Source organism: Onychostruthus taczanowskii, unplaced genomic scaffold (genome assembly GCF_017590055.1).
Source record: "Onychostruthus taczanowskii isolate IOZ18803 unplaced genomic scaffold, ASM1759005v1 scaffold3, whole genome shotgun sequence".
In the NCBI taxonomy this organism is placed as follows: Eukaryota; Metazoa; Chordata; class Aves; order Passeriformes; family Passeridae; genus Onychostruthus; species Onychostruthus taczanowskii.
The window spans coordinates 3,829,937-3,852,442 of NW_024500349.1; the positions used below are offsets into that span (position 1 = coordinate 3,829,937).

A 22,506-nucleotide genomic window follows, 5' to 3' on the forward strand; every position below is an offset into this window, starting at 1 on the left:
GTAGCTTGGCAGCAGGGAAAAGGGCGAAAGCAACCTTTTCTCTGCATAGATTGATACAAAAAAAATAATAATAAAAGCCGGGACAGAAGGGTGAGGGGATGTAGGTATCTTCTACTTGCGAACAGTGAGCAGATGTTTGAGGTTTAGTTGACAGCTGAGATTCAAGGACAACACAGCGCTTGGTGTGCTCACAGGTACTCTATGGACTGCTCGCTTTAGCTGCCATTCCTAGGATATGGACACTTTGGGCAAGTTGCACACGTGTCATGTTGGATATGCACGTATCCCGACTCTTTGAGTGCAGGCTCTCATGATGCACAATGAAACCTCGGTTTTCACTGACAAATAACTAACAACAGTGATTCCAAACAAGTATTTGAATATGTGAATAAATTTATTAAATGCTAACATACCTGGAGATTTAAACAGCTAACTTTTATATGAAAAGAAGTGATTGTTAACAATCAAGAAAGACAACTTCATGGCTCCAACTATAACCAACACAGTCCTTATTTTCATTTTTCCCAGTGTGCAGGCTACACCCCTCCCATTTCATACTTGCCTTCTGCAAAAATAAGGTGCATCTCACTTTTAGTACTTGCATGTGCTATAGAGTTCTCTTTCCATCGAAGAGAAAATACATAATATTGTGTATTTGTGCATACAGAAAAATACCCATACACACTCTGCATTTAGTAGAAATTCATCCTGTATGCAACTCCAAAATGATGGCAAAATTATAGCCTAGCATAATATAGAACTCTGAATTTAGAAGATGCAGTGGCCCCTTTGACATCCATAACATCCTGAGCTGTGATCATAGAACACAGAAAGGCAGGACCTGTAGCACATTTATGAAGTGCCCTCACATGATGTGACAGTGGGGTTGCCAGCCTTGGACCTGGTGTTTGACACTCCTTATCCGTCCATGTACACACATCTCTCCATTACTATAACAATTTACTGGCTCTTCCATGTTCTACTTAACTATTTGTTTCTGTGAACATTCTGTTTGGTATCAGGGCTTACACTGGATGGAACAAGATTTTCTATTAAGCATCTGAGATTAAAAGTGCTGACAATGCTTATATGTCTCCAGGCATTTAGCTGAAAAAGCTGGATTTTATAGATATATTTTTTCTCTTGGTGCCCAGATAGGAACTGAAGTTGTATGTATTCAAAGTTTCAAAGCTTGTATTTAAAAACCTGCTTACATATATTTCTATTTTAACCTAAGTGATTTCAAGTATGGTTGCTCCATGTTTTGAATGACAAATGTATAGAGAATATACCTAAATTGGGCAACTTAGTCTGTAAATTATAAGCTTAAGTCACATGGCACTTGTTGGCTCACTGTTCCAAAGATCATATTGCAAAGCTCCATTTGCTCACTGTGCACCTTCTTCAAAATGAAGCTTTTAAAATTTAGGATGAAAGCTACATTATGTATTATATGCTATAATTATGCATTATGCATTATATGCTACAATTATGCTACATTATGCATATACATTAGTTCAACTACAGGGATTCTGCTGCCCTTGGCAAATGGCAAATGCCCATCCTCAAAATCATGCAATCGACTGTGATAATATTTACTCATAAGCCAATAAGGCTTATATTGTATTTTTACCACATCTACCTCTTCCATTAGTAATGAAAATATTCAAGACACCAAGGCCTTACTTATGAGAGTGTTGAATTTTAAGTCTTACAAATGCTAAGAAATATGTTAACAACATAGACTTGATGTAAAGAGGATTTCTGTTTTGACTGATGACCAACTATTTTGGTGTAAAGACACAGTTCAGCAAACTCTATTCTTGAGGTAAAACTTAAATTTCATAAAACCACAGCACTCTGTGTGTAGGACACAGCTGTGTGTTAGATCAAGTTTCCATATCTAGGTGTGCCATTAATCTCCTGTTGACTTCGCTGAGTGAATTATTTCCTCTAGCACTCAGTATTTGCTGTTTTACAAAACAAGTTGTGAGCTTTTAAGGGACTATTATTCAGTATACACCTTTCATATGCAGCAATGGGGGTCTTCAGCTCCTAGTCAAGTGATGTCCTTTTCTTGGCTATATTCAACATGTAGATTCTGTCCAAAGCCACCTGCACTCTTTATCAAATATGACACTGAGGTCTTTAAAGTACAGAGAGTGTCTTTCTAAGATTCTTCCTAAGTCTGACCCCTTGACTTTCATTCTCCTTTCTTTTTTTTTTTTTTTTTTTTTTTTTTGTCTGTCCTGACAGACCTTCTATGTTTGATATTCACAGAACAAAAGGAAAAGACCTTTGAAGTGGCTGGCAGTAGACTCAAACCCATCAAGTCAACAGAGCTTCCAACATCTGGATTTACCTGCCTGTACTATTAAAACACAGTGCTGAGATCATGGGGTGGTGTGGAATTGGGGGGAACTTTCACTGATCTTTATTACTGTAAGGAAACACAGTAAATCACAGGACACAGAACTTACACTCCTGTACAGTACAAGGTTAGGCTGGTGAAGGGTGTAAGTTTGGGGCCCCAGCTGCTGGCATAATATCAACATTTAGTAGAACAAGCACTGAGATATAGAAAAATGGGGAGATTTAAAAAATAAAAGCTAATAAAACAAAGACTTCAAGTTCCAAAATGTTACTGTTAGATTAGGCATAGCACAAACCAATATTAAATGTTCTGATTTTAAAAACACCTATATTCCATTTGGGACTCTGGAAGGCTATGTAACCTAATGTGAAAGCAATGGAAATGCTGCTAGCTCCACTGACCCATGCATCTTTACTTCTCTGAACTCAGTTTATGCTGCTGATGGACAGCTAAGCAGCATTATACCTCTCATGTATTGTTTTCCTCTTGTGCTGGCATAAGCCTCTTGAAAAAAAGTTATGTATTTCCAAAAGAAGGACTGCAAAGTGCTTCACCTATTTGTTTCATTTGAAGAGTAATTCTATTCCATACACACAGCAGGACACTTGGCAAACATACTTGGTGCCTAGCAATCTCATCATGGCCAAACTTTTTGTTGAATGAAAAGTGGACTGAATATATACTGATAGTACTGTAGTGTTCTCTCGTGTTCTGAAAGCATGGAGAATATCTTAGAGTAGGATAAGGGATATAGCTATCCAGTGTGTCTGTGTGAAAAAGCTGAAATCCAGACTGAAAAAGAAATCAACTGCCCTTAGAATATTTTTATGAACTCACATTCAATGTTTATCTCAGAGAAAATGTTGATCAGAGCACCCATGAATTGGAAAGAAACACAAGCTAAAATTTATTCTGCATAAGCACAGAAGAAAAAGCAAAATACCTTACATTGATTTTTTTATTGATTTTTGTGTAAAACACAGTCTATGGAAAAATAGGTAAGAGCATTACTAATAATTTATAATAGCCCTGTTCAGAGAGACAGCACAAATAGTCTGACAAATACAACTACAAAGAGAATATTACACATGGGAGACATATTATGCTTTCCATAAGACACTGCCAACAAGGCATGAGAAACAATATATACTGACAGAGATCATTGTTCAGTTAAATGTATCACTTATTTTAAAGGCTGTAATCTAATTAATTCAAGCAGTATCATACGGTGATACAATACCAGTACTGCAACATTATTCATTATATTGACAGAAACTACTACAGGATCAACAGCAAAGAAATCAAAACCTTGTGTATTAAGAGATGTACTGTCTGCAAGGAACTATTCATATGCATTCATTTCCACTGCATATGTGAAAATAGTACACTGAAAAATTCAATCTTATCTAATTTTTATGTACCTGATATATCTAACTTTCAGAGGAAAGCTGTTTCCTAACTATATTCACACCTGTGAAATTTATTGCCACTGGGGAACTCATTGCCTTATATTAATTAACTATTTCCTTTAATGCCAGTTGGGCAGCTAATACCATACAGACACAAACATAGAGACACAATATTTTATAGGCAATTAATGCCAAATAAAAATATTCTTGGCACATCATATAATTTACAATGTTGGAACAAAAAATCAAATGTGGCAACAATTCAGAGTAACCATTACCACAAGCTAAAGAACTTGCAAAACAACCACAAAATAATTAATCTCTAATTAATTCAAAAACTCTAAATAATTCAAGAACATGTGCACTTAATTGACTTGTACATAGTTGCAACAGCTCACAGAATTTTAAGATAAAATTAAAGACACATGGAACGTGTGATAGAACTCTGTTTTAGACAGTGTTAAGAAAGAACACCTTAATATCCATAGAAAACAAATATACTGTTGCTAAATACATAGAGGTCTCTATTTCATAATACGTGTACAATTCTGTATCACATATTAAGCACTATTTTTTAAACTGTACAATAATTAAGAGAAATTAGGCTTATTTCATTACTTATTTTCATTAGGCAGTTAAGCAATTTATATAAAGCTACACAAAAATAATTTTATAGCGGGCTATTCCTCAAAATATGTATTTATTCTCCTAAGTAACTAAGATGTCTAAATTAATTTAGTTGTTTGTATTTAGGCAATCAAAACTAAAGAATTAACCTCAGATATTTTTCCAGTGAGAAGTCCTATGGTGAGTTTATAGAAATCAATGTGTTTGGTCACATGAATAAAGATCCCTTGTGGGATCTCTTGTGGATATAAAGTTTGCTAAATGCATGAGCATTGTTTACCTTCAGGCTTAACAGTGTCTTGTTAGAATTAATTGGTCCTCAAAGAACACTACAAAATATTAAACAAGAAGTCAAAATGCTATTCCAGTTAGAAGTAAATACATGGCCTAACAGGAAACACTATGTCACTTTTGTAGCACAAATATTTCACAAAATGCCTTCATACAGTTGATCTAAAAATATTGTCTATTTATTAATACTTCAATATTTCAACCTTTCAAGTAACATATAAAATTAAAACACATTTTTAATTTTCTATACACAATCTGGAAATAGGAATGACTCATCATTACTCGCTCCAGACATCTTTGGCAGTTTAAAATTTAGCAGTTTAATCATTGTTGAAGAAATTTAATGAAGAAGTAACTTTTTGCATAGGAAAGAGGGCCAATACATTTCTGCATATACTGTCAGTGGATGCATTACAGTACAGTATCTATGGACTTTGACAGTAATTTTTAGTTAATACAATATCATAGTTTGCAACATGACCACTATTGCATCCAAATAATTAAGTAATTGTAGGGAACATGAATGTTAGCTACATATTCTACAGAAATCTAAAACTACCATAAAATAATAGCAGCATATTTAATTTTCAAATGTAGTCAGACTGTCAACAGTAATACTTTCTTTCTGCCTAAATCTGTTCAGAGGTATGAAATTCTACTCTCAGTTATACCAGCCCATTCTAGTGATTTTAATTAGGTTCATGTGCAGGACTGGGGTAGAATGTAAGGTCGTATTTATCCCATTAAAATTACCCAAGATTTGATACATGCTAAGATTTTAAAATTTAATTTTATTTAAAGGAATGAAGCACAATGCTTCAGCCTTGTGTGGTTTCACTCTGCAATAATGGAATAGGAAACAATCCAGAACATTAAATTCTGCAAGCCTTTTAAGAAATATACACCTTTTGGAATGCTATTACAGAGAAAGTTAAGTTAGAAGTTGTAATTCTTATTTGTTTTTCATTTTTATGTGAAAATCTCATTTGTAGTAGTTTAGGCTCCTGTCTGTCTCCAGCAACAACAGGGTTTTCACTTAATGCCTAAAATGCTTGACAAAAAAGTATTTTACTTGTGTATTACCACCAATATCACTGAAATAGCTGCATATTGGAGGAGGAACAATAAAATAAATACCCTGAAACAAACTTATTTGGTTTTGGAAAAAACAAAGAATGCAAACATTTATTTATTTATTTGATAGATTTACTGAACCTCTTTTTCCTTCTTTATTTTTCTGTTTAAAAAAAAATAGAAAAGTTTCAAATTTCTAAAATGTTTGAAAAATTTTTGGAGAACGTAGCTATTACATACAGTAATCCAGAGGCAGCACCTGTCTCAAATAAATCCAAAATTTTTCATTTCCAAGAGGCTGAGAAGTTGTGTTAGGAAAAAATCACTGGACACCTGCTTTCTTTTTAGAAGCATCTACCACTCGTCAGCTACTGGAGACAAGTCTCAAAGACCTTAGCCTGAGAAATTATAGCTGTTATTATAATTTATTTTTCCAAAAATGGCGAAATAAAATTATTTTCCTTCCAATTGACTCCTCACCAAGGCTGAAAAAGGAGGATAAATCTGAGCTTTCCAACTACTTGAAATTGAAAATTTGTGAACTAAAATGAAGTAGCAAATATCTGTTGACCCACATAACAGTTGTTTTTTTCAAAAAATGTATTCACAAACATCCATTTTCAAGAATCCATTGGCATCTCATTTAATACAAAACATGTCCAAAGACATATGAACATACTTCTGCAAGTATTTCTGAAAAAAACATCATGCAAGTATTTTATTTTTCATCTCTAGATTTGAACATGCTTAAAATGAAAGGAAGTTCAACTGTCTCTAATTGTGCAACAAACCCAGATATACACAGGGTTGATGTGCAAGTTTGGGGAATTTGGATAATAGAATAAAAATAAAATTGTTGTAGATATTTTGAATTTTAAATTAAGAACAACTAACATGAATTCTTTGCTTAGGTTGGCATAACTGGGGGCACAGTTTGATTCTAGAATTTTCTTTTTCTTTGAAGCTGTTCATTTCATTACAAGCAGAGGTAATGAGATTTACAGAACCAGTGATGTTTAAGGATAAATTCAAGCTTAATTCTATATATTTCTGATACATGATAGGACAAATTCTTTCAGAGCAATAAATAATAAGAGAAGGTTCAGCTAAGAAAATTAGAGATTTTAAACAGTGCAAATATAGATAAGAAAAAATATAATTTAATACAAGAAAATTAGGACCAAATACACAATCTGATTCACTGAAATAGAAGTTCTGCTAATTAAGCAGTAGCAGCCTGAAGGTATGAGTTAAATTTGGTTGTTTTGTTAGAGAAGAGTAATTACTACTGACACAGCAGTAGTAATAAGTAATTGTGAATATTATTTAGAATGCAACAGCAAATGCATATGTCAAGGTTTAGAGATTTTTAAGTATAATAACAATAATTTGGTTTCTCAAAACTTCAGGCATATCCCAGAGACACTTGTAAAAGTTAAACCTTTATATAAAAATAGAAGATTGGATTTGCACAAAAAGATACTAAGAATTTAAGACACATTCTGGGAAATTCATATATAATAACTGAAACTCCAGTGCAGACACATACAGAACATGAGTATTGTGATGCTTCCAATATATTGGATGTTTCACTGTGGAAATGGATTTTTATTGTTGCTGAATTCTCAGCTTTTCTTTTTGTTTTAAAATATTTCCACATATTTCAAAGTCATTAAAAAATCAAAAACTAGTTTACGCACGTATCTTTCTATAAATGTATGGCACTGCTTTGAATCTTCATTATATGATGTATGGAAATAAAGAGATGCCAAAAGTCTAAAATCCAACTTAATACTTTGACAAAAGATGGTTTCGTACAATACCCTTTGCTTACAAGATGTACAGTCACACCATAATTGAGACTGGGTTTGCATATTCAAATCATGTAATGGTGTAATACCACACACAAATAAATATACTGTACATGTGCAATACACTTGACCAAGTGCAAGGTGTTTAATGTGGGCTGGGGTCACCCCCAGTGTCGGCACAGGCTGGGGATGAACGGATTGAGAGCAGCCCTGCCCAGAAGGACCTGGGGGTGCTGGTGGATGAGAGGCTGGACATGACCCAGCCGTGTGCACTCACAGCCCAGAGAGCCAAACGTGTCCTGGGCTGCACCAAAAGCAGCGTGGCCAGCAGGGCAGGGAGATTTTGTCCCTCTGCTCTGCTCTGGGGAGAGAGGCCCCACCTGGAACACGGCACCCAGCTCTGGGCTCCCAGCACAGGAAGGACAGGGACCTGTTGGAGTGAGTCCAGAGCAGGGCCACCGAGATGGTCACAGGGCTGGGGAGCCCCTCCTGTGAGGAACGGTGGAGAGAATTGGGTTTGTGCAGCCTGGAAGGGATGGCTGAGGGGTGACCTAATTGCAGCTTTCCAGTACCTGAAGGGAGCCTACAAGAGAGCTGGAGAGGGCAATGGCATGTAGTGACAGGACAAGGGAAAATGGCTATAAACTAAATGAGAGTCAGTTTAGATTGGGTTTTGATTTAGATTTTTAGGGGAAATTCTTTACTGTGAGGCACTAGTACAGGTTGTCCAGAGAAGTTGTGGATGTCCCATCCCTGGGAGTGTTCAAGGCCAGGTTGGATGGGGCTTGGAGCAACTTGGTCTAGTGAAAGTTGCCAAGGCCCATGACAGGGGCATTGGAACTTAGTGATCTTTAAAGGTTCCTTCCAACTCAAACCATTCTGTGATTCTGTGATCATTACAAATTAATTTGTTTCAAATGCTAGTTATTTCTTAAATAATTTACTTTATGTTCTGAACTCATTAGCCCAGAAATGTGGTTTTAATAGAAGAAACACTGCCCAGAAAATGTCATATTAATAAACAGCACTCTGACACATATGCTCTAAGTAAAAAAAAAAAAAAATCTGTACAGCCTGGTTCTAATAAAATACTGTTGTGATACAACTGTGCAAAGAAACATGAATTTTTTTTAAATTTCATAATCATCTGCCTTCTGTAATCCAAAAGAAAAATATTTTTGTAGTTGTCAGAAGTAGTCATCTTCTAGTTATAAACTTCTCATAGTTTGGTTAAGAGCTTGTACTATAGTGAAGCAAGAGACTTTACAAAGACTCCTACTTAACTAAACTCCTAAAAATGCAAGTTTATGACAAAAAAAACAAAGCCCAAACATGTACAATGGTGTTAACAACTATCATCACATTACAGTTACCCTTTCCGGAGAGAGATGTGGAACAGACCCACTTACTTCTTCTATAACATGGCTTTTCTCCCATCCTCTTCGAATTCTCCTCAGTTTCCTACTTACACATGGCAAAAGTAAGATGATCTTACCTAGAATTACAATGGAAGGCAGAACAAGGGCAAGAACAAAATTTGGTGGTGTATAAAATCTGTAATACTCTTCTTCAAAAGCTCTCTTCCACCCATAAATCAGTACATGGAAAGTACTTATAAGCAGAGCAATGTATCCAAGTGTAGACTGTGAATAAAGAGAAAACAAGAAAAAAAAATATAACAGCACTTGGTCCTTCACCTGACAGCTCTAATACATTATTTGGATTATTTTAACACTTCTTTTAGATATCAAGTTAATGCCTTTCATTCTTGCCTATTCACTACATTACGTTAGCAATATATGGTTTTAAGTTAACATTCTGAAATTTACAGTCTGAACTGAGCACTGATTTACAGAGTACCTCTGCTAACATATACAGGCCTTAGTCAAAGCTGAAATAATGTCTGCCCAAATTCTAAGTAATGGAAGCCAACTTCAGATAGGTATGCCAATAAGAAACAATTCCAGAGTAGTTCCTAGAACAACATCCATTGTGATTGGAAATTAAGTTTCCTATTTCTTAATTATGAGGATAGATCACTTCCAAGATTCCTTATTATGGAACAGTGCAATTCTGTTGGAAGAGATTTGGACCTAAACTTGCATATTTTTATCGCTTTGAGCTGCACAGCTTACTTCTGCCTCACAAAGGTCTAAATCCACTTGTCTAATGTTAGCATAAACCATCCCTTACCTTCTCCTTCAGTTGTTGCTGACTGGTTAAGGGAATATCTGAACTGCAGGGCTTGGGGATAATAGCACAAAGCAGTGCTGCAGTCTACCATAAACCGGCAGTGCTGGATAAGAGATGAAAGAGAGGGTTCCCACAGCAGCCTGCAGAGGAAGGACCTCTCAGCACATAAATCTAGAGCTTGCCACAGAAGGTGGTGATAACAGGGGTCACTCAGCAGTTCTGTGAATCTACCTTTTTAAGGTCCCTGTAGCTGTAATGCTTCGCAGATTTGACAACACATCAACTTAACTTTCCCAAGCCATGACAAAAGAAGACTATTATGCTTTGACTTCTAGTGGTGATCAAATGAAGAAAAACTCTGGCCAAAACTGCTGTAATGACTAACTTGCCTGGGAAACATTTGTGGAAAATCATTGAAACAGGGAATGAGCATTAAGAAAGGTAACTGGCTACCAAGGTATGGTCTAATTCCAGCAAACAGACAAGCAAAGAAAAATGCAGCCTAAGGGTCTATAATAAGTAGTGAAAGAATTAATTCCTTCTACTTCAAGATTAAGCAGCTTCTAAAGCAAAAAGAATGTCTGAGCTAATACTATTTGCAAGGATTCACAGTTGTAAGGGTATAAAAGGAAAATATTTCTATGAATTTCTTGGGATTGATTGCTATCCTGTTTTTTGACTTTCCAATATTTATGTATCTTTTTTTGCTAATGGTTTCACGGCCATTTTGTTAATCTTTAGATATGCTGCATACTTTTTCTTAAAAGAAAAACAATTGTTCCCAAAATATCCTATAGTAAACAGAACATTTGGACAAACACATGAGGAAATTAAAATGGCGTATGTGGTATCTGAACGGAACTTCTGGTAAGAAATTTGGACAGCAAACAATACAATCAAACCTGATATTTTAATATTATGTTGCAGATTTTTGTTGGTATGACTATCTTGAATTCATTGTTATATTACTGGCAGCAGGAAGAAGGGCACAAATGAATCATATCCCTCATTTCTTCATCAGGATTACTGATGAGAAATATAACAATTATTGAAAATAGAAAAGAAGGGAAGTATTATACATTCATTTCCAATTATTTTATTTTAGTGCTTATTTTAATTCCATTTGCAGGCTATAGTTTTGAGACATCTGTATATGTCTATCTAATGGTCAAAATGGAAACTAAGAAGTACATATCCAGTATATTTTAAACTAACAATAAAAGGACAAGAAAAACATGATGCACTTTTATTAAGTTCTTTTTTTTGCCCTGTGAAAAGTTGCTTCTCTGAAGTGTTGGTAGAGCATGTGCTAGTGTGTACCACACAATTTCAATCACATGTCTAAAAAACTAATAAAGACATTGCTATAGCTTCTGTCAGCTAACAATGTCAGCTATGTTCTTCAACTGGGCCCTTAATTACCATTACCAGGCTCCAGATGATAATTCCTTTAAGAACAGAGGACTTCTGAAAGCAGCAAGAAGAAATACTGTTTCTTCACTGGTAAATTCACATTGAACAGTACAGTGAGAAGCAAAATCATTTGTAATTCCTGGCAACCCTCTGTCTGGGCTTTAGGATGGCTGCTGGGAAAAGTGGAAGAGTATCTTTGGCTGCTTTGTTTTCTTATCTTCCATAATACTGTGTTTCCTGAAAGCTGAGTAAAATATTAGCACATTTCCTATAGACTCCCAAAACTTTTACCTTTTCTCTAAGTCCTCCCTGTTTTGTTTCTTTTCCTTCCCAATCAAAGTCTGCTTTTAGCGAATATGGGAGATTTCCAGCCAAGGCTACCAATAAATTGGACAAACTGGTATTGTTTGAGAAAGGAACCAAGAAAAGTGAGAGGAGCAGGAAAGATGAAAAAGAAAAACCCCTAAAATGTTACCAGCAAGATGTAAGTATTTAGAGACAAAAATGTGCTGTGATGCAAATCTGCTTCAGGAATTTCCACATTCACAATGGGTGAGTAGTTCCAAATAATTTATGTGTACAAAAGATATTTTCTAAATTCAACATTTATGCAAGATATACTTCAGGTTCTCTGTGTAACAGGCTACTGTTAAACTTAAAAACTGTTTGTAGTAACTTCTGACTGGAATCTTACCCATAAACTTGCTAAATACTCAGGCCTCAGCCTACCTTACTCTGGGGAAAAAGTATCCTATTCTTGTGGGAGAACTAAGGCAGGGCAGCTTTTGCTCAAATTGTATGCATGAGAAATATTTTACTCACACTGCCTCCAAAAAACTTTAGGATTGGGCTAGCAGAGAAAAGGATTATCTACGAAAAAGTCAGCTTCCTACCACTCAAATGGCACATTTGTGTTGTTTTTTGCTAAATGACATGAAGCTCAGCTTTCAAAACCAGTCTGCTCTGTCCATTGCCACTTTAAATGATGGGGTTTGTACTTGAAGTCTTAGACTGAAAACAGAAGTAGCAGTCATTTATGTTTACATTATATATTTACAGTTTAACTTTCCTCACTAGACTGAAGGACCCAATGCAGGATAGCTTACAGACAGCATTCTCCATTTCCTTGTATTTTATGTGAACAGTCAAGGACTGGTTTCAATAAATGTCTTTTTTTGTTTACAGTGTGTTGGTTTAAGCTGTTTATTCTGCCTGCTCTGACAAAATGTGAATTCTTTTGTATTTCTTGTCCATGTCTTCCTTTGCTCCTTATCCAAATATATTTAAATGAGAAAAAGAAGAATACTGAAGTGGCATTTAAGAAAATTGATGCATTAGTTTATCAGCCCCAGCTTTCTTCTCAGCTTTTATTCTCCTGATTTTCTCAGTAAACTTAAGCTCTGGGTTCCATTAACTGCAAAGTTTCACACTAAGTTTCAGTCATCTAGGATCTCCTACTGAGAAAACTCTTCATCACTGCCTTATTCTGTGGCTCCTTGTTCTGGATGTTATGAGTGTTTCTCTCCAAATCATGATGAAGTAATCAGACCTTTGTTTTGTACAGTGGTCAACTCTGTACTGTAGCAATTCCTCTTTTCTGCTGGTTTCTTAGCTCCTTTTAGGACTGACACAGTAATTTCCTTTTGCACTATTACACCTTCTCATATCTCACTTTGTTCATATGCATACTATAAGTGAAGCCTGCGCTACTTGTTCTCTCAAAGTCCTTTTCCCTTGATGAAGCAGGCTGGAATTTTTGGAGCTGCTGACACCTGTGTTTGAAACCAGACTAGGTAAGATGGAGGCATCTCCAAAAGAATTTGGGATATCAAAGACAGCAATTACTTCTTTGCAAAAATATTGACAACTGCTTTAGAGTATTAGGAAGGCTGTGTTCAAAGACTGTTTGAACTGCTGTAGGTTGGGGTGATGCTGGTTAGGGCTTGTTCTGCTGGAACAAGGCTAGTCTATACTGTACATTTTAATAAACTCAGACTTTCCTAGTAGGACTCAAGACTGAGTATGTTCTAGTGGTAAAACTATTTAGAAGAAGCCACACCCTTATTTTTGATGAAACTGTATTTACTAAGATGAGCAAGCAAGAATGTGTTGTTCTCAGCGGAAAGTGCTGAGCTGGGACACTGTCTGAGTGTGCTGACCAACTGATTCTTCATCTGTCAGATGTGTAACAAGTCCAGCAGCTGCCATGGCAAATCATCTGAGATTCAGGACTAAAGCTAGAGACACACTGCTTTTCCCAACTGAAGAGAAAAGCAGCAATGGGATGATAGGTTAGTAGTTCTGCTGTTTATCCCCCTGACATAGAAAAGATTGAAAATTTTAAGTTTAATTTTCCTTCACTGAACTGAACTTCAGTAGAAGAAAAACATAGAAGAGAGTAAGTATTATAATGTTTTATCTGTTTTCCTTGCATATTGGGAACAGTGAAACTTATACAGAAATACAGACTCCTTTTACTCTAGTAAGCAATCACTGAAAGTCTGTTTTCTGATTGAAGAAAGCAAGAAGATTTTTTTGACAAGTAACTAAAGGCTGAAATTTTGAAATATGAGTAAGGAAAACTAAGACAAAAATGCTGGTTTTGTGGCTGAAAGTTACTGGATAAAGTCATAATGTCACTCACAAGTGAATACATATTTTTTCCTTTTACACTGATGTTTTATATCACCCAACAGCAGTACTATTGTCCCCACACAGAGAACTCCAGATGGCAGAGATGTTGTAACAATACACTTGAGTATTTAGTCTCTCTGAAGGCTCAAAGCCATGACCGTAAATAAACAGTTCTATCAGGGTAACTCCACTTTGAAATACTTTTCAGCAAACTTTCTGTAGGTCTACCTGCAGTTTTCCAGTAATGGAAATCACTCATCAGAAACCAGAAGCAAAAGAAAAGACATTACAGACAGATGTCAAACAACTACAGCCTTTGAAGTGTTCCCCACCACTCTCTTTAAAGTATCTGTAAATTATGAAGTGCAACCCAAGCCCTGAACTTTAAAGTCAGCGCCCACATTCTGAAGTGAACAGGGCTCAGAATTAGGCAATATTATTAGGCTAAGCTGAAAAAAATGTTAATCAGAAAAGACTGAGCTAAGACTACAGTACTAAAGCCAAAGTCAGAAAACAAAACATAACAAACCCTAAAACTGTGCACACTTAGGAATTTTCACCCAATTGAATCTTAGTAAAATTTCTTATACCTGACTGCTACCAAAAACCACTGGCAGTTATGTGTAGGGCAAGTATTGAGCTAGCTGTTCATTAAAGCCAGTGTTTCTCAGTATTTTATGCTGGCTAGATTTGCATGTTCTAGGTATTTACCTGAGGGAGGAAGGCAGCAGATGGTGTGCCAAGGCCTTGAAAAGCCTCTGATTTTACTAAGCAAAGCTTCATATTTCACTAGTGGATATTTTCAGCTAATGGGAATAATACAGTTGAGAGCTGTGTCAAGTCCCACGGTGGATAGGAAGTAAAACTTAACCAATGACACTACGGCTGCCAGAGGGTTGTGGGATAAAAATCTTGCAGGGCAAATTAAGTCTTCATTTTTAACAGCTGTGTGCATCTACCTATACAAGAATCTCATCAGTATCACTGCATTTAGCAGGTTTGTCCAAATTTATCTAATTTGAATTTAGCAAGAAGTTCTAAGAACAGAAAAGGAATAGATTAGTGATCATTTGGTCTTAGCTATGTTGGTTATTTAAGATCAAGAAGCATAAAATGAAAAGTCCTGTTCTGCACTCATTAAATGCTTAATGTGCCTTCATGGTAACATATTTGCTAAGTAATTGTTTTTACTGAATTAGCAGAGACAGAGAAAAAAAGGCTCCTGTCACATTGCAAGGAGGTTTTGTTTATGATGTTGATCATGAATGTGATGAAGGAATTCTTGTTAGCACCAAAACCCCCTTATAAAAAAAGTAGCACACCTGGATAAAACTGAACTCCCTCCAGTTTAAGGCACTGTTTACTGAAGGGATGGAAGTTACTGCCAGCAAGGAAAGCAATCCAAGACTCATTATTCCAAAGGAGATATACATTTCAATTCGCCACACCTCTTCCTCATTCCAAGAATTTTCAACATTTGCGTGAACCTGATGAAAGAGCAGAAAGGATGAACTTTAGAAGAAAGAATATTAAAAATACCAACAGAAGTTATTTTGCTGACTTAATGTTCACAGTCACAGGACAACTATAAAATGTGGTCAAATGTTCCAGAGGTTTTCTCATGCCTTGGATAAAAACAACTATTTCCTTACTGCTGGTATTGGCTTTTGCTAGATTAAAAATATGTAAAACATGGAAATTTTAGATGAGATGCTAAAAGAAAATGTAACATTATATACCATTTACAAGAATACTGTTATAAAATCAGGTAATTCTGCACATTCTCATACACTGTAGAACAGGAGCTGTGTTCTTCAGACTCTCCAGACTTAAATTCTGTAACATAAGTTGGATAAACCTGCAATTCCTTTTTAATTTAGACGTTAGATTTTAGACTTTTTAATTACATTTCGAAATAGCTTAGCATAATTTCCTTCAGCTTTTCTGTGCTGAGTCCAGGCTTGCTTCTCTCTTTCACTATTGCCATCAGATTTTTCCAAGATGTTTCTCACTGGAGAGTTTTATCAGAAAAAATAAACAATTCATGACCTTAACAACCAAGAAACTTAGATATTAAATTCTTTTTTTCACTTCCAGGTTAACTATTGCAATATGACATGTCTTGAAAAAGGCGCACCAGAAATATGAGTAAGAGAAAGTTTTACAGTATCATTAAAACTAAGATAAATTCTTAGTAAAAGTACCAGTGAATCCTTTAGTATTACTAATTTTAAGTGTGAATTACGGTTTCTTGCTGCCTATTACAGTTTTGCTCTTCCCTTAAGTTCAGTCTTTGATGCTAGCTCTTTTAGTGATACTCTCTGTTAATTTGTTACATTTTATTTTATTTCCTTATTTGGTTTTCCTTTCTGTTCTATCACTTCTCTCTTTCCTACAGATTTTATGTGGTGAATGGCAATGCTGTTTTTCAGGCAATGCTGCTTTTCTGCCACTTTAAAGGTTACAATAAGCTGTCTGACTAACAGACAGCAGTATCAGACTCTCTTCTAGAGGATGAAAGATTTGTTGGAGAATGTTTCAAGGTTATGCAAGATCAATTGTTCCCAGAAACTATGAGTCGATTTCTATTGCCTGCAATAGATTATGTCCACAGAATTTTAAAGAATAAAGTATTTTTAGCATTGGTCCAAAATGTTACAAAATATCAGCATCTTCATTTTTTTCCTTTTTGGAACACAGAAGTATCTGTAAGCATGATTACAGTATTGGCCCTTATACTTTTCATATTTGTAAATGTATTTATGATAGACATACTTCCCCCAGGTGTTAAGTATACATAGAAAGGAACATACCTCAGAATCTTCCTGCTGTTGCTCTTATCCTGTCTATCCTACATTCTTCTTGTGTATATTGCTATCAGGAATTTCAGTGGGACATGTCCTTGATTCCAGCAGGATATGTCCTTGATTCCCCCTACCTCACAAACTTGACTGCAGATTGACCCACAAGATGAGCAAAATGCACAGATATTTCTTTTAGTCTTCTTATCTGGCACCACCTATGCATAAGATAACCCATAACTTTTGTGCCAAAAGCGGTAGCATAGAACAGATTAAGAATAAACCAATTATTGTATTGAGGAGCCATATGCACCCAGCCAAGGCGTTTTTGCTTATTGAAATAAAGACTTACCTGTTGATAGGCCATGTTGAGGAACAAGTACCGCTCTGATCTCCTCATAGGCAGGCAGAGGCTGTACACCACATGCACGGTGGCAAAGAAAAAACTGAGCAGTCCAAGCTGCTTTCGACACTGGAGCCAGTTGTCCAGCCAGGGAGGAAAGCGCCGGTACTTAGTGCCATAGTAAAGCTGATAAGCAGCTGCAATAAGTCCTGATAAATATACTAGAGAAAGCAAAGTGATAGCAACAATTGGCAGGGTCTTGTTCACAATCTCAATGGGAATCTTGTAAAAGTCACTTTGCTGATTTCTTATGTACGGATGGATGACATCTCTGACAAAGGAATAGATGAAGAAGAATGTTGCCAGGCTAATGGCAATCAGTACAGGCCCCTTCCACAGGGTGAACAGTCGCAGAGGCAGGTTTTCAATCTCCCTTGAAGATGACAATGCCCCCAAATCAATAGGAATGAAACTGAGCTGACGGGCAAGCTCAATAACTTGATGGCGTGCCTGAACACTGTTACTGCATATATAGACCTGTAGGGAGAGTCAAGGGAATTGTCTGTAGTCAGAGAAAAAGACTCAAAGGTAAACAAAAAACCAGCAAAATCCACCAAAAACCTTAAGCACTTCAAAATCAAAACTACAACACAACTGCTAAAACTGTACACTTTATCCCAGCTTATATTGCCAACATGACAATAAAATCACATAAAAATCTAGCCAAAGTGCAAACATGCACACTGATTTAGCAACAGAGTAATCACAACAAAATTGGCTTTTTCTTGGATTTAATAATGGGGAATGTCTTGGTAATCTGTACACTGAAACTTGTCTTACTGAAATGTCTACAGGACTGGACTAACTTGAAGATACAGCTAAAAGCATTTGAGAAAATCCAAAATCTCTCAAAAATACAGGAATCTTGAACAATGACCCTTAAACAATTTTAGCATCCACAGACTGAGAAGAAGCAAACAGTGTAATCTCTCCGTGGGTAACAATTTTAGCCTTATTTCACAAGCCAGGCTTCCACAAATTTCATATTTGTGTATTTAAGAGAAAAGACAAAAACTAGTAGCCAAATAAGAACTTATTCTAAAGGCCAGTTTATTACACAGTGAAAGAAGTGTACTGCTACAAAGTACTTCAGGGTTCCATTAAAATTTACAATGGGCTACAGTTTGCCCAACACTATTTGCTGACCACTTGCATTGAAGCAAATATGATCTGTTTTGACTGAAGTGAATTAATATTGTGCTACTCTGAAAGGGGATAAAAGAAGTATGGTGAAATTATTTTTTAGATTATGCTAATTCCATATCAATTGCATTTTATTTAAATCTACCTGAAGTGCCAGAAAATTGAATTTAGTCCAACAGTCATTTTATATCAGTTATTTCTTATGTACTTCTCACATTTCATAAAGCTGGGAAGGACTGGATGCTTGCACAGGCTTAAATCCTTTACATCACTTCAGCAGAACACGAAAAACATAAAGGTGCATTTCCTATACACAGGATGGATTTGCAGAACATACTGGGAAGGAATTTGAACATGATGTTCCCAAGCAGCCCTGGATCAAATGAATGATCACTTAGAAACATATGTGCCTCCTTCTGTTCCCACATTTATGATTTTGGGCACTCTAAAAGCTAGATAATTTATTTCAATCACTTTACTGCTACATTGAATGCAAGCACCTTTTAGAACAGCTGATTCTCAACTTCTGAGATTGCAACCTGAGATTTCTGTGCATCTCTTTCAATAGTTCATCCCAATGCTGCCACTAAAATGCACTGGAAAAGACTGTCTCTACCCTGTATAAAGCATAAGGAAACACATGAACGTATTTCCTATGGAAAACATTAAGACTCAAGTCTTCTCCTCTGTCTGTAGTCACCAAAAGGTCAGTTCATTCTAAGCTAGTATTCACATTTCCTCTGCAGTCTTTAAAGACAAACAGGGAACAGGGAAAAAACTGGACCACTTTTTTTGTCTTACAGTGGGATGAATTAAACTCTGAGGGTTTTATTGGCTACTAAATCGTAAGCTAAAGGTCCAGCATTTTAGGCATGTTAAGTCAGGAAATGTAAATCTCATGAGTTCCGGCTGTTACACTCAGTTCCTGTCATTTTCATCTTTCAAATAAGTTAAATTAATACAAATAAAAACATTTACCTGTCTGCTGGCATCCTTTGGTCCCAACTGTAGTGACCACGCTGAAATGACATTGAATCCTTTGACAATTAGGGAATCAGGAAAAAGTGATGCCAAATACTCTGCATTGGAGTCTGGATATTGGTCTACTCTTGTGTTATTGCTGACATCAATCAAAATTTTACCAGCAAGTAAATGCTTGAGATCCCACAAAGAGGTGTAATGTTCTCTGTGTATGGCTACAAAAATGATGTTTGTTTTAGCTACTGCATCTTCATGGTGAGTGACATCAACCACATGGGGAAAGAAGTCAGCAGCATGTTTAGGGTTTCTGCTCCCTACGACCACATGGTACCCACATCTGATAAGTCTGATTGTCAATGACTTAGCAAAGTCTCCACTTCCAATGATGCCTATTGTGACCTTACTGGCATCCTTGATGCCATTGGCAGCATGTGGTAGAAAAGTTTCATTGAGGTTCTTGGGACTCCCCATCATAGAGATTGATTCCATACTTCCAAGACACCAAACCTACAATGATTTCTGTAGAGAGGAAAAAAAAAAAAAAGGAAAGAGAAGAAAAGAAAAAATTAAGGAAAAATCAGCATAATATAATTTTATGAGACCTCAAAATCCATTAACACCTCTGGAAGCAAAACCTTTGGTTCTAAGTTTCATATTATATTTTTTCCGTAGTCAAGTATGTACTAACCAATTTCGTCTTGCAATATGTCACCAACAGAAGGAGAAACAAGCAACATAAAGTACTTCAGCACTTCAATAATAGTTATTTAAGTGAACAACAGTTTTTTCATGTTCTATTTCTTATCTACTTTGGTTCTAAGTTTCATTATATTTTTTCCTTAGTCAAGTATGTACTAACCAATTTTGTCAGTTTTTTCATGTTCTATTTCTTATCTTCCACTGCCCTTGAATACCGGCCCACAGTATAACTTTGTACTCCTGAAACTAATGGTCAGTAGAATAATGAGTAGAAACATGTGAAGAAAACTGGAAAATTGTACAATGTAGAGAGCACTGGCCTGTGATCAGCATGAGATCAGTGAGTACATGGAAGTTGAATTCCATTAAAAGTTTATGCAGGTTATTATTGTGATATCCTTTCCTGGCCATGGAGAAAGAGATGCAAAAGTCTCAAAAATGCAGATGTCATGACACCATGACAAATATCCATCTGACACACTCACCTGTCAGCCTGGAAAATGGGCTGCCCATGTGGATCCAATGGCAGAAACAACAAAGAAATTTATCAAGACCTAGTTGTGAGATCACTAATGACATTTCTAGGTCAGACTGCTTGGTCTGGCCACGGATGTATAAGGATTAACTGTGGATGCAAGGGTAAAGGATTCAAGGCCATGAGTCACAAATATGCTTAACACAATTTTCTATCCAGGCAAGTAAAATAAATCCTGGAGACAAACACATGAAACAACCTTACATAGAAAGCTAATGGCAGGAAGAGACAGATTTCACCCAACAGTAAAAGGGAAGATAATTTTGGGACTCAAATTCAGTGTAGTAACATGTATTTTGAAGAAGAACAGAAGCGAAGGCTCACAGGAAAATAAAATAAATACTGCTATATCCTTGGTCACAGAACTGCAATAAAGCTCTAAGAAAAACATTAAAAAGCAACAAAACAATGCTCAGGAGGGAAGTCTGCACACGAAACCACAGTTATGACCTAGGTGGTTCTGCATCCCTGGCAGGGGTTGACCCTGGCTGGAGGCCAGCACCAAAAAGGTGCTGCTCTATTACTCCTCTCCTCAGCTGGCCTGAGGAGAGAAAATACCACAAAAGGTTCAAGAGCTGAGATAAGGACAGGGAGAGATCACTCACCAACGACCACCAGAGGCAAACCAGACTCTCCTTGGGGAAATTAACTCACTTTATTACCAATCAAAATCAGAGCAGGATAATGAGAAGTAAAACAAATCCTAAAGAAACACCTTCCCCTCACCCCAGTAAGCTTCTTCCTAGGCATAACTTTATTCCTGATTCTCTGCCTCCTCCCCCTCTACAGCACAGGGAAACAGGGAATGGATGTTACGGTCAGTTCATCACATGCTGTTTCTGCTGCTCCTTCCTCCTCAGGGGTAGGAGTCCTTCTTCTGCACCAGCATGAGGTTCCTCCCATAGGAGAGTCCTCTACGTACTTCTCCAGTGTGAGTCCTTCCCATAGGCTACAGTTCTTCACAAACTCCTCCAGTGAGGGTCCCTTCTACAGAAGGCAGGAACAGGCTGCTGCAGTGTGGGTCCCCATGGGGTCACAAGCCCTGCCAGGAAACCTGCTCCAATGTGGGCTCCTCCCTCCACAGGTCTGTGCCAGGAGCCTGCTCCACCCCTTCTCATGGGGTCACAGTCTCCTCTCAGGCATCCCCTACACTGGTGCGGGGCTCCTCCATGGGCTGCGAGTGGATCTCTGCTCTACCATGAGCCTCATGGGCTGCAGAGAGACAGCTGCTTCACCGTGGCCTGCACCACAGGCTGCAGGGGAATGTCAAATCCAGTGCTCAGGGCACCTCCTTCTTCTTCACTGGCCTTGATGTCTACTGAAGTTATTTCTCTCACATGTTCTCATCCTCTGTTCTGCAGCTGCAATTACTTTTTCCCCCCTTCTTACCTACGTTACCTGAGAGGAAACAGCCATTGCTGATGGGCTGGGCCCTGGTGAGCCATGGTCCATCCCAGACCCAGCTGACACTGGCACCATTAGACACAGGGTAGGATTCCTGCAGCTTCTCACAGAAACCACCCCTACAGCACTCCTCCCCATCCTGCTACTGAAGTCTTGCCAGGCAAAGCCAATATAATTGTAGAACAGGAATAAAGTCTGAAAATTAAGGAAGCAGTGAAAAGAGGCAGGCTAAGAAGGAGCAAAAAGAAACCACAAGGCTGCTGTCTTGGGAGCAACGGACACACAGAACCATCCAAGAGCTGATATGATGGTAATTAATCATCAGTGGGGCACATTAACCAGCCACTGGCTAGTAATACAGCATGTGTGGTGAAGAACCTCCCACAATTAAAAGCAGCTTTGTGTTTCAGAAATTAGAGGAAGCTACTAGAAGAATAAGTACTTTTAATTTCAGCTTTGGGAAGAAGGTACAAACTCACCAAAACTGACTCAGAAGTTAAAGACAGAAAACAATATGTGAAAGTGACCATAAAGTTAGTATTCAAAGAAAACATTCTAACAGTGAATCCTTCTGGCAGAGGCAGAGCACAAGGATTTTTATGCATGCACTCAAAAAAGCATGGACTTTTTCCTTACCATGTGACCTGAAACATATTTAACACATGACCAAACTACCAGTATTTCCTGTGTCAGGATGGGTTTGCACCCAGGAAC

The 22,506-nt window shown here is 37.1% G+C and overlaps 1 protein-coding gene across 1 annotated transcript; it reads right to left on the reverse strand.

Annotated features, from left to right (window-relative positions):
• Window positions 1-8,215: 8,215 nt before the first annotated feature.
• On the reverse strand, window positions 8,216-19,643 carry STEAP2 (STEAP2 metalloreductase). Its single transcript, XM_041408620.1, has 4 exons — window positions 19,152-19,643; window positions 16,980-17,507; window positions 15,149-15,313; window positions 8,216-9,229 (listed from the first exon to the last, which is right to left on the reverse strand). The coding sequence occupies exons 1-4, from the start codon at window positions 19,641-19,643 to the stop codon at window positions 8,945-8,947; spliced, it is 1,470 nt and encodes a 489-aa protein (XP_041264554.1). The 3' UTR covers window positions 8,216-8,944.
• Window positions 19,644-22,506: the final 2,863 nt, after the last annotated feature.

Coding starts and splice junctions, on each gene's coding strand:
- STEAP2 (XM_041408620.1), bottom strand. CDS start 19,643: ATGGAATCAATCTCTATGATGGGGAGTCCCAAGAACCTCAATGAAACT. Junction 17,508..19,151: donor CAAAGGATGCCAGCAGACAG/GTAAATGTTTTT, acceptor CTCTCCCTACAG/GTCTATATATGCAGTAACAG. Junction 15,314..16,979: donor TCAACATGGCCTATCAACAG/GTAAGTCTTTAT, acceptor CTCTTTCATCAG/GTTCACGCAAATGTTGAAAA.